Raw genomic sequence first — 19067 nt, 5'->3', positions numbered from 1 at the left:
ATTTGTCCGTCAGGGCAGGAATACAGGAACTGCTGGACTCCACATTTATAGGACTTATCAAAGAAATAAACTTTAAATAACAAGCACAAATTCTGCAAGGTAGAACTCAGGAAAATGTGATTTATACCAAAATTTACATAGAACACCTACTAGGCCGCCAATTCTGCCCACCAGCCTGCCCTGCTGGAATCTACATTCTTTTAATCTACCTTCTTTTAACAAGACTCCTGCCTATTGCCTGCAGAGTGTAGAAGACAACAGTACTGCACCACCTTCCTGAGCAACTCCAGGAAAAGGGCATTGACAAGAGCGAGTGCATTTCCAGTGTGCAATGTGAGGTATGGATGGTATAAAGAAGCCGAGTGAACAGCAGCAGACCAGAGCCTTAGAAAAAGAAACCTACCTACTGTTAATAATGCAAGCACCCCTTACTGGAATAAATCCACTTGGGATACACAGGAGGTCTTAAAATGGGTTATTCTTCAGAATTTGTATGTTAGGGAAGTTGGGAAATAAAAGAGAGGACTTGAACAATAAGGAAACCACATTACAGACACACATTGATCTGCCCACTTGCCACTGTAGATGGGGTATAGGATGGGGTGGGGTGGGGAGAAGGGAAAAGATTGTAGTTCTGCTGCTGGATTCTGATGCAGGATTAATAAGTTTATAATGTAAAACCTAGTTAGTCAGTGAAAAAGGTAACTGTAGCCCATAAAAATGTTAACTGAGGCAAATAAACTGCCTCAAGAAAACATGCCAACATAAGAGGAAGGGGAAAGGTTAGGAGGAACACAACAAAATTCAAATACTCAAAAGTAAACACACAGCTGAAAGAGGCAGCACAGCTAAGAGAAATGACAGGGGATAACTTTTCTTATATTCTAAATCTGTACTGTCCAAAAGGATGGCCTCCTACCCACAAGGGATATTGAGCACCTGAAATATGCTTAGTTCAAATCACAATGTGCTATAAAATACACATTAAAAATTTGGTAAAAAAACTCAATAATTTTTATAGACTATATACTGAAATGGTAACATTTCAGGATATACTGAGTTAAATAAAATGTATTATTAACTTGTTTTTGTTTTTTTTACCTTTTTCGTGGCTACTAGAAAGATTTAAATAGCATAAATGACTCTTATTTCTATTGGACAGTGTTGCCTAACATGGGGAATCTCCAAAGATCAGACATGGAAAAGCAAATTTTCTGTTCTGTGAACCTAGAATTGTGCTGTTTGATACAGTAGCCACTAGCCACATGTGGCTTATTAAATTTAATAGTAGCTACTACAGGGGCACCTGGGTGGCTCAGTCAGTTAAGAGGTCCAACTCTTGATTTCAGCTCAGGTCATAATCTCATGGTTGGTGGGATGGAGCCCCATGTCTGGCTCTGCACTGTCAGTGGAGCCTACTTGGAATTCACTCTCCCTCTCTCTCAAAATAAATAAACTTAAAAAAAAATAGTAGCTACTACAGTGGCTAATAATCAGCATATGAATGCAGATGAGAACATTTCCACTGGACAAAACTCTACTGGACAGTGCTGATCTGGAATAAAAAGAACAAAGTAGTGGACATCTCATTCAGAAAAGCTAAAACTACCAAATCAACGTAAAACTAGAAAAGAATGAATTTCAGATAGTCAACTATATACAACTGGTTAAATTGATGGAGGAATTCACTTAATTCTGGACCATTTATGAATGTCTTATTAGGCCATTTGTTTATAAGAAGTGGTATACGGCAGCTAGTCAAAAGGTCATTAAAAAGATAAAAGATTCTATCCCCCTGCTAGGTCAGGACACTCCTAGAACCAACCCTTACCTGCCTGCCTTACTCACCATTCAGCTCAGTCACACCACTCAGGCTACACTGTTATGGAACAATTTTAAGAGCCTCCAGAACAAATACCATTTTAGGTAGTGTCACTGTGTTCCTGCACACAATTAATCATTTCATTTTACTAAATTAATATTACGTCCCCAAGAACCTTGGTTAGAGATCATGCCTTCCCTCAGCTTACACACAAGGCTTCCATTACACTTGTTCTGTCTGACCATTTAGCAACTGGCCAGGAAACCCTTTATCCATTTCCTGTGGGACATGAGTGTACCCTGTACATGCACAAGTACAATGGAGCACTTACTTGTATAATTTAAGACCTTAGGTCTTTAAGAACAGGCATTTTATTTTGCTTCCTTTTCTACCACAGCATGGAAGTACGGGGCGCATAACACTGCTCAAAAAATTTAGTTAGCATGGGTTACTGCTAGGGCTAAGCTGATTATCCATGTGAAACGGTCTTAAAAGCTCAGAGGCAAAAGACATTTCCAATTCCAACCTGTCAATTCAATGATCATCAAAGCAAGGTAACTGGAAGCATCTACTTCAGAAAGAGCTGCATTAGTCTTTCCACTTTAGCCAGATTTATAGCAGAGGGACCCTGATGGTCCCATAGGCCCACACCACAGAAAGAGTTCTGTATAAAGGACATGACCATCTCTGTACAGCAACACTCTATGTGGGGGAGTGTAGTGGAGGATGGCATTAACTCACTTCCAAGTGGAACAAAAGGAAAATGAAATCAGCAACAGCACCAGTTAGTATGATTTAAGACCCCTTAATAAAGTAGCTCAATTTCTTTACCCTTAAGCCTTCCCCACTCTGCAAGGACTAACAGGTGACTTACGGTAGCACAATGTGGTTGTTACATTTGGTATGTAGCACAAATGCTTAAATGACAAATCTTATTTATGAAGAATGGTGAGTGAGGTCACATCTCCCCCCCCCCCCAACCCTCCACCATTAAGAGTCTAGACTACAGAGATAGCAGTGAGAAACTCATGGCCCTGGTTACCAGTAGACTTAGTATTGTAAGCAGGTAAAAGGCGGGAAACGGGCAGTATCAGAATGTAGAGAGAATCAAACACTAAGGGCAGCCTGTTTGAATATAGCACAGCTTACTCCTGGGAGTGTTACAATTCTTCAACATCTGACTCTGTCCATATTGAATTATGTTCCACTGCTGGTCATACCTCTATTTTCCCCAAATAGTCACCTCCTCCTTCTCTCAACATGAAACAGCCTTTGGCTGACTGGGAAAAATGACTTGAAATATTAAGTTACTAAAATCAGAATCCAGATGTCTGGTTCAGCTGGGATGCCAATTCCAATGTCTGTTGTGTCATTTAGCCACTTCTCTACAACTTTTCTTACTATCTATGATTTAACTATCAACATTTTCACTAGGGAAAGGTTCCTGGGCCTCTTAAAAGAATTAAAAGATAAAAGCTAATGAGATTTGCCTCAGCACTATTTCCTGCCACCAGATTTCTGCCCCGGGGCTAGAATGCTTTCATCAAGTGGCTTTATTTTTTTGCCCCTTCTGTACTCTTCAGTAGTAGAGCAATATGTAGAAAAGCAGTGCCACCTTAGTTGCTCATTGTTAGTTACGTTGATCCAGAAAAGGAGCCATATTCTAAGAAGCTTCTGAGATCATCTGGCATAAAGTAGCTCAAGGCAACAAGAATAAATCCAGGAAGCACAGTAAAGAATTAACATTTACATGAACAGGTACAAACAGAAGGGTTTTTCCAGAAAAGTCACTATAGCATCAAAGAATTGTGCCACCACCAGAGTATACTCTTTCCAGAACATTTTAGATAAGTCAATGCGATCTATCAGATTTTATACTAAAAAGACAAAACTGACACCAAGCAATTTTTTAATTAAAAAGCGTATTCTTAGATTCAGATTCTCATATCCCATAAAAGCTCTACTTTTGGGGAGTAAGGAGAATGGTGGCGATGCACAAACTGCTAAACCACTTCTTGCTGTAAAACACTGGAAAGCAGACAACAATGAGTCAAAGTGAGGGCTCTCTCCTGAACAAGAAAACGAAATGTATTATTAGCATACAGTCTATCCCTTTAAGATGGTAAGGGCCATTCTGGGTATCTGTAGGCAGCTGATTTCACCCTGTGATTTTTCAAATGCTTAGTCAAACCTTCATAATTTTAGAACAGTTCAGCAACCACCTGGAATTAAGTATGTTTAAGTCTAAACCCCTCTAAAACAACTTCAGTATTGAAACTCAAAACAGACTAAAAACTTTCGTGATAAAGGTAAAAGTTATATTATTCAAGAGCTTTGGTTAAAAGGAATAGCCCACTAGTTTATCTGCAACTCCAATCCAGATTTTTTTAAGGCCTCTGGAGTTTATGGAAACTTTTCATTTGCTAATTTTTTTTTGCAGTTGAACAAATTTGGAAGGGACAAAACCAGAGCATCAATGTCAGAAAGCAGCAGTATTTTTGATTCCTCTCCCACACCTCAAAACACCTCACATACTAATACAAGAATAAGTAAACAAAAAAGAAAAAGCTTTAGAAGTATGTGCAACTGACAATGCATTCTGAAGATTTTTTTCCATTTCTTAATCAGTTTTTTAAAAAGACAATTCACAGCCCCCTTTAAGACTCCCTCTGTAAAAAGAAGATCTGGTTTCTCATACTTTCTGAGTCCACATAACGAAGTGGCTTGCTAGCAAAGCACACAAGATAAAAGTCTGAAAAGGTGGATACCACAGATTTGACCTAGAATCAAGTTTCCTCCCTGCCGTTCCAGGTATCTTCTTTCCACACTTCAGCATTAGCAGACAAGGATAAGCAACAATGGTTACCTCCAAGATCACCAAATCCATCTTTCCAAAGGCACAAAGTATTTGTAGGAGTTAAAAACAAAACAAAACAAATAAACAAAAAACCCTGATGGTATAGCTCAATAGAGTACTCTTGTGTAAAGCATTAAAAGCATCAGCCTCTTTTATTTTGTGACAAGTTTATTGAACAGTATTCAAGACTTCATCTTTATAAACAAAAACCTCTGCTGAATGATGCCAAGGCAGTATTTGCTGGCAATGTTGTGGCCATACTGGCAATGAATCGTTTTATTGTGTTTGGTTTCTAAAGCTTGGACTACTGTAGAACTGCCGGTAAAACTACTTAAGTGTGGTAATTTTGCAAGAGTTGGGAAAGTTTTAAAAGTGATCACTGCCAGGAATTCTTACAGAAGATTTAACTAGCAGCAACTTTACAGTTTCTTTACTCATTTTTAAATGTTCTTGAAATTGATGAGTGGATTTATTTTTAAACACTTGACCCACGCCTGTACACAATGACAGAATCCAATAAAAAGGACTTTGAGTTTGATTAAGGCTTTCATGGATCCTTATTTTATCCAAGGTATGTTTGCTTACGTACATACACGGCCCTAGATTTTCATCCGGTGTGTTAAGACTGACCTAATTACACTGAACATTACTCTCTGAAATTGTGAATAAAAAGTTTCCTAATGCAATTTTCACGGTTGATGCTTTGACAATTTGGAGCACAAAGCTAGGAACTACATTTCACTTAACAGTGTTGCGTTAAAAACAAAAAAACAAAAAAACAAACAAAAAAAAAACCCAAAAACCACTAATAATTATACATCCAAACTACAGTATTAAACACAGAATACACCTCCAAATTTTGCTTGTGAACTAAACGTTTCACCCGAGTTCAGAAAAAGTTTACAAAATTGCTTTTTTATAAAATACATTTTGTAGATTTCTCTAATCCTTTAAACTAAAAAAACCAAAACACCCCAGCAAGGGGGTGCGGAGGGAATTAATCCTAAAGGAAAAGATTCTCTTCCGTTCATGTCACCAAAAACAGACAAAATTTACACAGAAAATTGAAAATATCATGATAGTGTTTACAAATGCACACAACTTTAAGCAAAGCTTTACAAATCCTTCATACCATACAAAGCAAATGAGAAAGAAATTCATTTTTACCCCAAACCTAGTTATGAGAAAATTTGCAGGAAGAGAGGTATGAATAATTTCACAGAGCATATTTTCAAGAATTTTTTAAAACTCAAACTCCAATGCCCAGAACAAGATGAACAGTATGCTTAGCAGTTAGCACTATATTAATAAGTCTCAGATACACAAAAATCAAGTTCCAGAGGGCAAAGCATTTAATTACATTTCACAACGAGAAGCACTGTTGTGACTCAACCAAATATGAAACACAGTTCTCTCCAATTTCTACACAAACCACTATTTTCTTAATTTATTTAATTTGATGAACAATGAAATCAAGTTTTCCTTTTCAGCATTTATCTAAGATGTAGAAATAACAAAGTAGTTGCAATAAAGTATATGAAATATTTAATAAGATTGTACGAACATATAACCAAAATAAACTGTGGAAAAAAGATAAAAGGCTTTCATCTTCAAACAACCCATTTTTCTAAAATGAAAATAGTCAGCTCTCCAATGGGGAAAATAAACTGCAGTTGAAATAAGACTCCCAAGCAGCGCTGAAGTTTTCTGCACTTGGTCTTTGGAACGAGAAATGATTACTTAATAGAAAACTTAAATTGAACAGCATATATAAACATCATATTGCTTTTTTAGTTGAGGAGGCAATATCTAGTGATCTGTCAAAGCGAATATGCATTCATGAATTGTCAAAAGACCCACAACACAGCCATGTCTTCTTTGAAAGTCTAAATAATCCTCTCCCTAAACAAAAAATCCTGTACTGTCAATCCTCTAAGATTGTAGTGATGAAAAGTCTCTCCAAATCTTATCACACAAATGAAACTGTTACCACTCTTAACTCTAAATTATACGAGACTCTGTATTTCAGTGTTCCACTGACTTGCAACACCAAAAAGGCACTATTTTTTTTTTTTAAACAGGAAATACTTCTTTTAAAAGGCTGACCCCTTTGTAAGTACATTGATTTGCAGGAAATGTTGGGAATGTTTCAAACCAAGACAGAGGCCCAAGTAAGACAAAATTTGTTTTTCATGGTATCTCACCAATCTCCCATTCCATATGTTTATAATATAATGTGACACATCTTTAGAGCATTTTAACTAAGAAGGAAAGTAACCATAAGTAGAGCCTTTTGTATCAGTGAGCAGGATGTTGTAAGGCAAATGTTTTCATGACAAGGACACTTACCAACCAGAACCCATGTGGTCCTCCTGCCTTAGTGTCCTGAATGCCAAAGAAAAGAGTATGAAAGGGCAAAGAGTCTCAATTCTCTCCCCTCTGGCAGCTGCACTTGTACTCCTTATGAAGAATTTTTATAAATAGGCTCCTGATCAAACAACTAGACCAAAAAGCCCCAAAGTAACAGGATTAAATGCACATCTATGGAACCGCTTATGGATCTTTTATTCTATAACACTATTGCTAACAAAGCTAACAATTTCAACTTCAGTTAAAAAAAAAACAAAACTAGATATAATAATGCTCTTTCTTATAAATGGACCCTCTTTGTTTAGTTACAGGCCAAAATTTCACACAAATTTGGGACAGAACAAAATTGCCAGAATATCAGTCCATCATGGAGAGGACTTCAAATCCAGCATCTTAAGCAATGATTATTACAAATGGTTTCGGGTTTTTGATGCCATCCAAACAACATGAACAATTTTTAAACTGACTAAACTAAAACATGGCGGTCAAACCAAAAAGGCTCTGGTAGGTAGAGGACTCCATATTTTATTTTTGTGGCAAAAGTACTTATTTCACACAGTTTTAAGTGTGACATTAGAAATCAAAGTTCAAGGTTATAGCACAAACCAAGTGTGGAGTTTTATATTAAAACAACAACAACAAGAACAGTTCTGCTCATTTACAAATGAGTCAATTAGGCAAACAAAAAAGCAGCAACTTCAGAAGCAGGACTGTCTATACAGCAAGAACCCTCAAGAAGCAATAAAGGTACATACAGTGAATCTGTATACAGAGATTTTATTCAATTTTAAAAGAAAATGAGGACTTTAGACAAAGCTTTGACCCTATAACAAAGCAAATCTGTCCAGCTTTAAACCAAATTCCAAGAGTAGCCAACTTCTATTTTTCAGCAGCTGGCAAGAGCACCCTTAATGAGCTCTATTGACATTTCTATTTTCTTCATCTCATATGATATAAAACAAAACCAATCTAGAGACTCCTTGATAAGCTTTATATGGTCATTTGTGTTTTACAAATGGTTTCTCTAATGGTATGCCAAAATCATTTTTGTGTTCTCTCCAGATAGCTTTACTGTAACATACAGCAATATTTATACTGGTAGTGAATCTTCTGTAAACAGTCAACCAATGCTCTATGTTATAGAAACCAATCTATATGCAATTGAAACAATCCACAGGTTCTAACCTGGAAATACTAGGAAAACAATCTGGATGCATTAATCACAGCACTATGAAGATCTACCCTATAAAGAATTGATGTGAACAGCTACCCTAAGACAAGTTTTACTTTCCTTGAGCCTATAGGTCTGTCATTTAAGTCAATGACAGCAGCTGTGGCTTCATCCCGAGATTCAAAGGCCACCATGGCTTCGCCTGTGGGCATACCTTTTTCATTGTATTTTAAACACACTGAGCCTGGGATCACTTGATAGCCATAAAAGAAATCTAAAATCTCATCAATAGACACAGTAAAGGGCATATTCTGCACTTTAATTACTGTTGGTCCTGGTTTTCCAGAACTAGATCCAAAGCCAGGGGGTCCACCAATGTGAATTGGGCCAGGCCCAGGCCCAGGGCCAGGCCCAAAGGCTGGCGGCCCACTCAAATGCCCAGGTGCACTTCCAAGACCAGGAGGGCCACTTCCAAAACCTGGGGGGCCACCTAAACTACCAGGGCCATTTCCAAAATTCTGAGGGCCTCCTGCAAATCCTGGCCCACTTAAATTATTTGGTCCACCTCCAAAACCTGGAACATCCAGTCCTAGACCAGGCAAACCACTATTTCCAACTGAAGGCATACCAGGCCTAGCATCACCAAAGGCCCCTCCTAATCCTGGAGGAGGGAGTGGTGGCCCAAAGGCATTCGACCCGCCAAAATTACCAGGAAAGTTAAATGGAGGCCCATTGTTGGCCTCCTTAGATCCTACAGTCAGGAAGGCATGTTCTTCACCTCCTGCACCAGGCATTCCTCCACCGGGCATTCCCGCACCAGGCATTCCGGCACCGGGCATTCCGGCACCGGGCATTCCGGCACCAGGCATTCCAGCACCGGGCATTCCTGTACCAGGAATTCCCGCACCGGGCATTCCTGTACTGGGCATTCCCGCATTGGGCATTCCCGCATTGGGCATTCCCACACTGGGCACTCCTGGAACTGCAGGATTACCTGGCACAGGTATCTTTAACCCTTTTTTTCCTTGGGCAGGGGGATTTTTCTCAATTTCTCTCATATCTTCTAGAGTAACTACATGAACAAAAGCTTCTCTCCCGTTAAGTTTTTTACGGTGTAAGCGTTCAGACTTACGTGCATCATCTTCATTTTTAAACTGAACCAATGCCTGTCCTAGACCTTGCCCATTGTTATCAACAAGAACATGTACAGCATTTTCATCCACTGGGATTCCTTCTAGGAACTGAAGAACATCCATCTTGGTAATGCTGAATGGAATATTTGTTATGTGAGCACAGACTTTGGCAGAGCTGACATCCCCCTCCGGATTTAACATCATTTCCCTCTGGTCATAGCTGAAGTTCTGCAGTCTTTTACGAATCATATCTATCTTTTCTAGCATACCTTTCTTAGTAATTGGATGAACTTGAATAAAGCGATTGCCCATGTATTGTTTATGACGACACAGAGCAGCCTTATAGTCAGCCTCATTTCTGAATTCTACGAAGCCTTCACCAGTTGCTTTCCCATTGGGTCCATAAGCGATATAAATACTATCTTCCACAATATCCAACTTTTTAAAAAAATCAATGACATGTTTGTTTTCTGCTTCAAATGGTAGCCCTTTCAAGTAAACACAAAAACCAGCCTCATGTGGTGATCTTGACCTCGACCTTTTCTGCCCACTGGGCGATTTTGACCTGGGAAGTGTCTGAGGTGGGGGATGGGTTTGTCCAGAAGGTCCTATACTTTGCTTAAAAGTGATATGGCCTCCAGCAGCTACCCACTGTCTCTCTGTGGCAGGACTAACTTCCACATAGCGTTGAATCATCAGCATTCTGTTTCTTTTCAAAGCTTCAAATGTATCTTGAGGGGAGAGAAATTTAACCAATCCGTTCCCATTATTTCGACCTACATGATCTTTCAACAAATGCACTGCATCAACACGGAGCCCATGGAAAAAATCTCTGACATCATTTTCCATTGCAGAAAAGGGCATACCATGTACACTGACATACAGATCATCGGGGTTGATGGGAAGTGGTTTCACACTGCTTTGAGAGTTCATCTGGATAGGGTTAACAGGATTCAATGGACCCAGAAACACAGGGTTCAGGTTATTGTTCAGATTCATAGGTGCTCCAGAGCCATTCATTCCAGCAGGTAGAGGGGCCACAGGTGGCGGGTTCAAGGGTGGCATGCCTGACATGGGTGGCAGTGGGGTCATGGGTGGCACAGAAGGGACTGGAGGGATTGGGGGCACAGGAGGCACAGGAGGCAATGTAGGTACCGGAGGAGGAACTGGTATTGGGGGAATGGACGGCATTGGTGGCAAAGATGGCATCGCTGGGATTGGAGGAATTGGTGGTGGTGGGACTGTGTTCATTGGAGACGCTGTGCTTGGAATGGTTGAGCTAAACGTTGGGCTCCCAAAAGAAGCCCCCATATTTGGAGGAGCCGTTCCTATGCTGGCTGTGGAAAATGTCTGTATGTTTTTGTTGCTTTCATGAACCGATGTAGCGGCAGTAACTACACTGGGTGAAGGATTATTAAAGTTAGGTACTGTTGTAGGCAAGTTTACCCTGCCACCCATTCCTGAGCTAGGTGGCGGTCCTGATCTACTAGCATTTGCTGGTGGTATATCTAAGTTGGCAGTTTCAAAACGCCTACGACTCAGTTCAATCATATTCTGCATTTCCGTTTTACTACTCAACAAAAGTGTTACTTTTGACCCTTTAATTGTACCACCTGTGCGCATCATACCAAGCCTTGCATCTTCATCAGTGGCAAAAACGATGAAAGCCTCACCCAGTTCACCCCCTACAATATGCACGCCCCCATCAGGGATGGTCAATCCAGAGAAGAAGTGGCGAATGTCCATGGTCCCCGCCACAATTGGGAGACCTTGCAAACGGATGACCACAGCCATGCTGCGCTGAAACCACACACACCTGCAGATGAGAAAAGGCAACGGCCAGGTCAGACTCCTGTTCATCACACCAAGTTTTTAGCTACAAGAATGACCAGCTACCTTATTAGGCCCTCAAACTATCTCAAGCAATGTAGGGTTTGTTTGTTTTTTAATTTGAATATTCTAAAAACTGAATATTATGTGCCGTTTACAATGTAAAACCTAGACAATTTCAACTTCCAAAAGGCATTAATTCTGTAAACAGAAGTTCAGTCCTATGACTCAAAAGTTTCAGGAAAAAAAACCACCATAATGAAAGTAAAATCACCAATTATATCACTCAGACCACTAATTATTCAGTAAGATTTAAAAGAAATGTGTAAATCAGATCAGGACACAAAGTTTAACAGTCTGCAGGGGGAAAGCATGCAAAGGATGTATCAAAGTTAATATTTAAAAGTGACTTAGCATTTTCCTTTATAAACTTGACAACTTTGTAGAATTATCAGTGTCATTTTATATGACTCAATCTCAAAATGCAAAAGAGAAACAGAAGACTGGAATACTAATGAATTACAAATAATTAACACTAAAGTAGATTCAAGTCTCAAATGAGAACTGATTCCATATTTCATCCTAAAACTCTTCAATCTGCATTACAGCTCTATTTATTAAAGAAAACTACATATGGAATTAGTTACTACAAACAAGGTTAATACATACTAAGAATCCAAAGAACTACTGAATAAAATAGCCAAAATCTTAGTTATCCATAGTCGTCACTCCAAAAAATAGAACCTGGTTACAGTGCCATTCACCAAAGCTATTTTAATTAAAACTCAGATCCAATGACTCATTCCCAAACCTACCAATACACACACACACACGTTCATTTTTCTCACAGAAGGCTGATAATAAAAAAAAAAGGGTATTTTTTTGTTTTAAAAAGAACTAGGGTATATAAACTTTATTCAGTGATTGTTATAGTCTCCTACCCAATGTAATTCCTGTGGAATTTCTGGGAGCTCACTGATCTCCTTAGATGTCTCATGTTTAACTAGTCGAAAAGAAAAGTTTCTCCCAGATTTAAGTAAAATTTCACTATTTCAGTTCTTACGGCTTTCAAGTGTAAATGCAAGGGCAGCCCTTTGTAAACTGATACAAAACAAATTCTTGGGACTAGAAAAAATATTAATTTGAAATTTATGTGGTCAATAACATAGGGTATTTTCCAATCCATCTTAAATATCAACTTTTAAATATAAACCTATTAGAGGCACCTGGGTGGCTCTGTCAGTTGGTTAAGGGTCTGACTTTTACTCAGGTCATGATCTCACAGTTTGTAAATTTGAGTCCCATGATCAGGCTTCGCGCCGACAACATGGAGCCTGTTTAGGATTCTCTCTCTCTGGTCCTCCCCGACTCTCTCTCAAAATAAATAAACTTTAAAAAACATATACATATATAACTAGCTCTGTGACCTCAGGAAAATTATAAATGACTTGAGTTTGGTTTTAACACTTTTCAAACAGGAACATTAAAAGACCAAAGTTTCCTGCTGCAAGCTCTAAGAATCCTGTAAACCTCATGAAAATAGTTTTTCATGTCAAATATTATGTGAATATCAATTTGATGAAATAAAATCTGTAATTATATCTCAACCATTATGACTGCTGTACACAAAACAGAAATATACTGTTTGGCTTTGACGGTTTTCTCACACACATACACAAAAATAAAAGCTACTTTCAAATTTAATCCAGAAAGATGGATTGGCAAACAGAAAATGCTCTTATGAGACCATTATCAAACACTAGAAATCTGGGTGAGGAGGGAAGCCTTTCGTTTTTGGTTTGCAAGAGTCAGCAAGAAAAATTAATACTAAAAAAATTAATCACACCAACAAACTCTTTTCTCTTATTTACTACTTAGCAATCTATATGAAAGCTCATCAAGACAACTCCAAGTCATTAAATTCTCATTCCTTACTATCTCTAGCATATTAGCTATATGCAAAATTAAGACAGTATTCCCGTTCAACTTTAAAAAATGCTTTATCATTTAATCACTATATGGGGGAAACATCATGGATAAGTAGTCTAGGCACCCAAAAAGACTTGAGAGATAGAGATGTTGGTTTACACTGGGACAGTAAAATGGGAATTTGATATGGTCCCAAGAACAGAAAAATTAAACACAGGGCTAAAGTGACACACACAGCAACTCTTCAAAAACCATCTGCTACTAAGAGAAGGGATGTAGTGAAAGTCTGCGCAAAGTACATACGAAAACATGACACTGAAAATCTGCCCAGATTACCAGCTAGAAAAAGGGCTGAGGATTAAACCAAAGTAGAGCATAAGACTTATTCATAAAGCCATCTAAAGTGAAAAACAGTTTTCAGGTTCCAAAAAAATATGAAGTTAAGATCTGCTATTCTGCTACTAAGCGCCTGTTTGACAGGTAAGTCATTTCAACTACCTTGAGCCTACCTTTGCTATTTAACAAGAGGGTTAGATTCCAATCACTAAAATTCCATCTAAAGTCAAAATATGTATTCTAAAACACATGACCCATTATCTATACCTATACCTCAAAGGAATATTAAAAAACCATACCAATAACAAGCACCTATATTTGTAATTAGTCTAGAATGCTACAATGAGGAAAAAAAACAGCTACTTACTGCCTAATAATCAGGAATTCAGCAGGAGAAATGCATCTAAATAAGACTGACCCCCAAAGAAAGCAACAACTGTTCAAAGCACCCAGTCCACCCCACCCCCATCCCTCAGATAAGACTGTTAAAAAAAAGCAAAAGAAAATCCCCCACAATTCAGCTGCTACACATATTTTCATGTTACTAAATAAGCTATCTCATTTTAATTTGTATAAAAACAAACCCTCTATTCAAAATCTCTTACCTGATAAAACAAGAGATGTATTTTCTTAACAAGAAGTAGAGGCCAAGTCAATCCTGTGGGCAACCAATTAAAACCAACTTTTAGACTGCAATAGAGAATAAATGGAGGCAAAAATCAATGCAGGAAACACAAAACAACACGCACAGGCCACACTGAACTGTACATTATGAAGGCGAGTCTGAAACCACCAGAGTACTTCATTAGAATGAATATAAAAAAAAAAAAAAAAAGAAGAAAGAAAGAAACACATGTACCAAAATCCCACACATGCTTCTTACTTGGTATTGCTTTCAAATTTGAGTATCTCTCAAAACATAATATATTTACATACATTAAGAATGTGCCATAAATTAGTCCAAGAATGAATCAATTAAAAACGAAAACAATCATAGAGCTCAGCTTCACAGTTGATAATTACTTTTGTTACTTGATGATTAAACCAGTCCAGAAAATTCCATCAACACAAGTCCAACTATGACCTATTCCCTTAGGTCCCACCAAATGTTTGATGAAGAAGCACAAGTTTGCACAATAACAGTTCCAAGACAAATGACAGTCATCAATTCAAGTGTACTTATAGAAATTCTTGGAATTACTTTCAAAATATTTTCCTTTGCACCAAAATAGCATCAAGAACCAAGAAATATAAATGAAGAGAAAGTTCAGGCTCTAAGGACTAATTCCTATTTAAAACCAGTGGGGTTCAAAATCTTAAGGAAAAGTGCTTTTTCCTTCTAACACCAAAACTGTTCCAAGAAACTCATAAAAACAAAAAACAAACAAAAAAACTAAACTAAAAATGTCTGGCATATTAAGAATACCTCCCAAAGTAAAAACGAGTCACTCATGTCTTACTGGAATTTCTCCCAAACCATGAAGTTATAAACAATTCACAAGCAACACAGAAGACCAAATGATCAGACAATTACTTTCAAAAGATCATTTTTTAATTTAGAGAAACAGAGAAAAAAATTGTCACTGTTAAGTATTAAGATTACCAATAGAACACTACTTAGAATGATGCACATTTTTAACTATCTTTCAAGATACCACCAGTGCTTAATATTCATCGCCAAAAAGTAAAACTTTAAAAACTTTTAGTGTTACTCTAAACTTTTTCTAAAGGACGAGCTAAACATCTTGTAAACAATTACTCAAATTACTTAAGAATGAGATTTTTTTTTGCCACAAAAGCTATGCAAATGTCATTAACAATGCTTTCAAAAACCCAGAGCACTGTACCATTCTTTTATATGTTGTACAAATCAGTTCTAATTATGTTTAAAGAGTTTTAAAACTCTTTATTTAAAAGCCACACCTAAAAGTTTATCTAACAGGTCACAAAGGGAAGCATGAAATAGAAAAAAGCCTGCTTTAGGTAAAGGCTGTGCTCAATGAGAAGAGCAAGAATTTCTGCAATATTATTTTCTAAATGTACTAGTTGGACTCTATGACCAACAGAACCAGAGTAATTTTCTAGTTAAGCATTTGTGATTAACAGATGATCTCCTACTGGAGATTCCAATTCAAAATGTCTGGTATGGGGCCAGGACATGTGCCCTGAAGATAATACGGGAAACAGGTTCCCCAGCTTCTTCCCTTCCAGACCCAACAAGGTTCCATATGTCCATCTGGAGAGGAACAAGATCAGAGTCAGCCAGTTAAGCCCAAAGGAACACACCAGGCCTATATTCAAAAAATTTCTAAAGGGTTGCCAGAAATTACTATAACAAGGAAATGTCTCATTCCACAAGAAAAAGTTGAAAGGCCCAGGTGAATTTGGCAGATGCCTCGTTCAAATTTTACATTGTTAAATTTAAATTCCAAAATCAGGGGGCGCCTGGGTGGCTCAGCTGATTAAGCATCCAACTCCAGCTCAGGTCACGATCTCATGGCTTGTGGGTTCAAGGCTTGTGGGTTTGAGCCCCGTTTGGATCCTCTGTACCCCCCTCTCTCTGCCCCTCCCTTGCTTGAGCTCTCTCTCTCAAAATAAATAAACATTTAAAAATAAATAATAAAATAAAATACAAAATCAATCTAGGCATAAATTTGTGAATCTTTTCTATTTAAGCAAAGGGGAAGGCCCATATCCATATCAATCCATACCAAGGAAAAGTATGCAGAAAAGTTCAGGCTAGAAGCTAGAAGCTAGAAGCTCACAACTCTTGGTGTTCCACCTCTTCCTTCAAATGGACAAAGTAAATCAAAACTGAGAACTGAGTGCTTTTGTTTTCAACACCTCACCCTGTAAAGAGCACAACAATTTAAGAGGCACCACTGTTTTCCAAGAACCTACTCATCCCTGGGTTCTAAATTATCAGCTAGCAATGGAATGAAGGATCCCAACATGAAAAATCCACTCCAACCAGCTTAAGCTTTTGTGAATTTTAGAAGGGTAAGACTGAAAACAATTCTATGAAACAAAACATCTAAAGCACATATTTTTTTAACCTATTCATAAAGCATAAAGATAGGAAGGAGAAAATGGGCCCAAAGTGCCATTAAATTCACTTGTATCAGAAGATCTAAAACAAGAAGGTTGCTCTAGTATATTTTTCTGCTTTATGTTAGGAATTAATCCTAACATAGTGGCTTTACTTCAGCTTTACAAATACCAGAAACATGAACAAATTACAAATACTTGCTATGAACATTTAGCATATTATGACACGACATATTTTCGTATTTACTAGCCATTTCAACCATTTGAGATTTCAGAATAAAATGACAACAATCCTCTTTATCAGGAAGTCAAGGTACAAACCAAAACTTAACCATTTCCACTCTTCATCTGGTGATAAACATCAAAAAGTGAATTTTAACTTTGTTCAGTAATCAGATACAGAAGAGCCAAAGTTCTTTAGATTTAAAAATACAAAAAGCAGCACCCCTCAAATGTCACCTCAGACATGAGCAACAGAGAACCAATCATAATGGGTACAATGCCATAAGCCGAATAATCACAGTATGGTAGGCATTACAGAAAAAAAAAAAAAAAAAAAAAAAAACCAACCGCTTCATCCACTTGATTGTGTTCCCAACCCCAAATGGATCACACTTCAGATTCTGGAATCATTCTTAATGAAACAATTCTTCTGACACTGAGGGACATGAATCCTTTAGATAGTTCGTTACTCAACTTTCCCATTAGCCTGCAGTCAGTTATCAAAAGCAGCAAACCAAAAGACATTTCTAAATAAGAGATATATCCCTCCTGCCAAAACGACTATATTATTTTTCAATCCCCCCCCCATGCCAATAAATATGTCCATCATCTTACTTGATTTAAACTTAAAAGCAACAATATTACTTCTAACCTAGCCAACCATGTAAACCCTCCCTATTGGTCTTAAGACTTGAAAGGTGGCTTAAAATTTAATAAAATAAACTCTTTGCAAACCAGAAGGTATATGAGCGGTGGTAGTAAAGTGTGTTAAACTATCAATTAGGTGAAGTTATTTTTCTGTTTAGCTGACCTAAAATATTTAACATTCATTTATATCACGAACATTTATTAAGCACTTGTGGCCGGGGCAGAAGATACAGAAATGGACGACAGTCTCTAGATTTTAGGGATAGATATCTAAAAAGCATCTTTTGTGCAACCATTACTGACTCTTAGAAGTTCTTTCTACAACATCTACGGAGGAAAACATTCATTCAAGCTGAAAGATGAAGTGGCTCTCTACAAAATGGAATGAAAACAGTATGAACATGGTCACTGAATTCCAGGAACACACTGGCTGACAAAATCAAGTTTCACATCTAAAAATTGTACCAATAACCCCCAAACTCTCAATATGCAACCACTGAAACATTTGGCATGTCACAAGAAAGTGAAAGAAGCCAGAAGTATACTGATATTAGCACATAACAATATGTCCCAAGTAATCACCACAATGGTTTCTCAACCTTCACATTTTTCACCTAACAGATATCATAAGAAAAATACAAATGATGCATTACAATCCATAAAATACTTAATTGAGCATATAAAGATAATATAAATGCATTCCCTGTTACGTTAAAAAAAAATTTCCAGTAATAATACTGAGCACATCCCTCAACCTTTATACAAACAGGGCAAACATTTCATTTTCTTAAAAAATTACCATAAAATTATTATAACCACCTGTAACAGTTCTTTCAACTTTTTATAATCTTGGAAAATGCCTGAACACAATTACTTCCCACAAAGTCCAGAAATCCTCCTTTCGTTCAAAACCACCAAATTTCAAAAACAAGTACAACCCAGTCTTGTATATTTCTGTAATTAAACAAACAAACACGAAACAAGCCTGTATGTGCAGATTTGTAGGACACTTTTCAACTGCAAACGCTCTGAAATACATAACAATACAAACTAGATTACAAAGTCCAAGGCAATACATGTTACTAACACTGCATTTTACAAAAATCACACCATTTTAAACCATTCAATCAAGAAGCTGTAAGAGAAATACTCCAGTCATAAGTCTCTCCTTCAACAGTCCTTCAGTTGCAATTACTTTTTCTCTCGGGTTATATTGAGCGGAATTACACTATTCTTGAATAATACAGAATGGTTCCGAACAACTACCACAATTTACATTAGGTCACCTCTGGAAATCCAGGGTTTTAGGATGGTTCTAGGGTCCAGAAACCTCTCCTACGGAGCCTGCAACACAGTATACAAAACTCCCAGCATGTTTTGTGCTGAATAACCCAAAGTAACCTTCACCGTAGCCGCTTAGATTTTTCACTATAAAGCACACATTACAGGCACACATAAAGTCCATGCATTTGCAATCTGGCAGCTAAGCCTCCTGCACTGGTATCCAACCCCAACACTAACCTGTAGATCCTCAAAGCCCCTCCCACCTATTTCACGTGGCTGCCAACTAGCACCTCCAGCTTCCGCTAGACAAACTCAACTCACTCATCAAAAGCACCCAACCTCCACATTCTATTGCACCTCCTCCTCTTTCAGAGCGGGAGGCTCTCTTCCAAGGGATATGTAAAGGTGGTCCTCACT

At 37.8% G+C, this 19067-nt stretch overlaps 1 protein-coding gene across 17 annotated transcripts in view; it reads right to left on the bottom strand.

The window, feature by feature from the left end:
• Positions 1-19067, bottom strand: part of LOC123580276 (RNA-binding protein 12) — a 34965-nt gene that overhangs the window by 14907 nt on the left and 991 nt on the right. For 3 of the 17 annotated variants that reach the window (XM_045444801.1, XM_045444804.1, XM_045444796.1), the window contains exon 2: positions 14054-14138. The exons of 5 other annotated variants lie outside the window; for them this stretch is intronic. Coding sequence is in view for 6 of the 12 variants with exons in the window: in XM_045444791.1 (XP_045300747.1) it covers positions 8316-11147 (2832 nt within the window). In the remaining 6 variants the exon portion in view is untranslated. Of the gene's footprint in view, positions 1-6008; positions 11170-14053; positions 14139-18185; positions 18321-19067 lie in introns of those variants that run through there. 9 more of the 17 variants (XM_045444793.1, XM_045444795.1, XM_045444803.1 and 6 more) reach the window with 7 other exon arrangements.

This window comes from Leopardus geoffroyi, chromosome A3 (genome assembly GCF_018350155.1).
Source record: "Leopardus geoffroyi isolate Oge1 chromosome A3, O.geoffroyi_Oge1_pat1.0, whole genome shotgun sequence".
In the NCBI taxonomy this organism is placed as follows: Eukaryota; Metazoa; Chordata; class Mammalia; order Carnivora; family Felidae; genus Leopardus; species Leopardus geoffroyi.
Note: the sequence above shows the minus strand (reverse complement) of the source record. Positions and strands in the feature narration are given on the sequence as shown.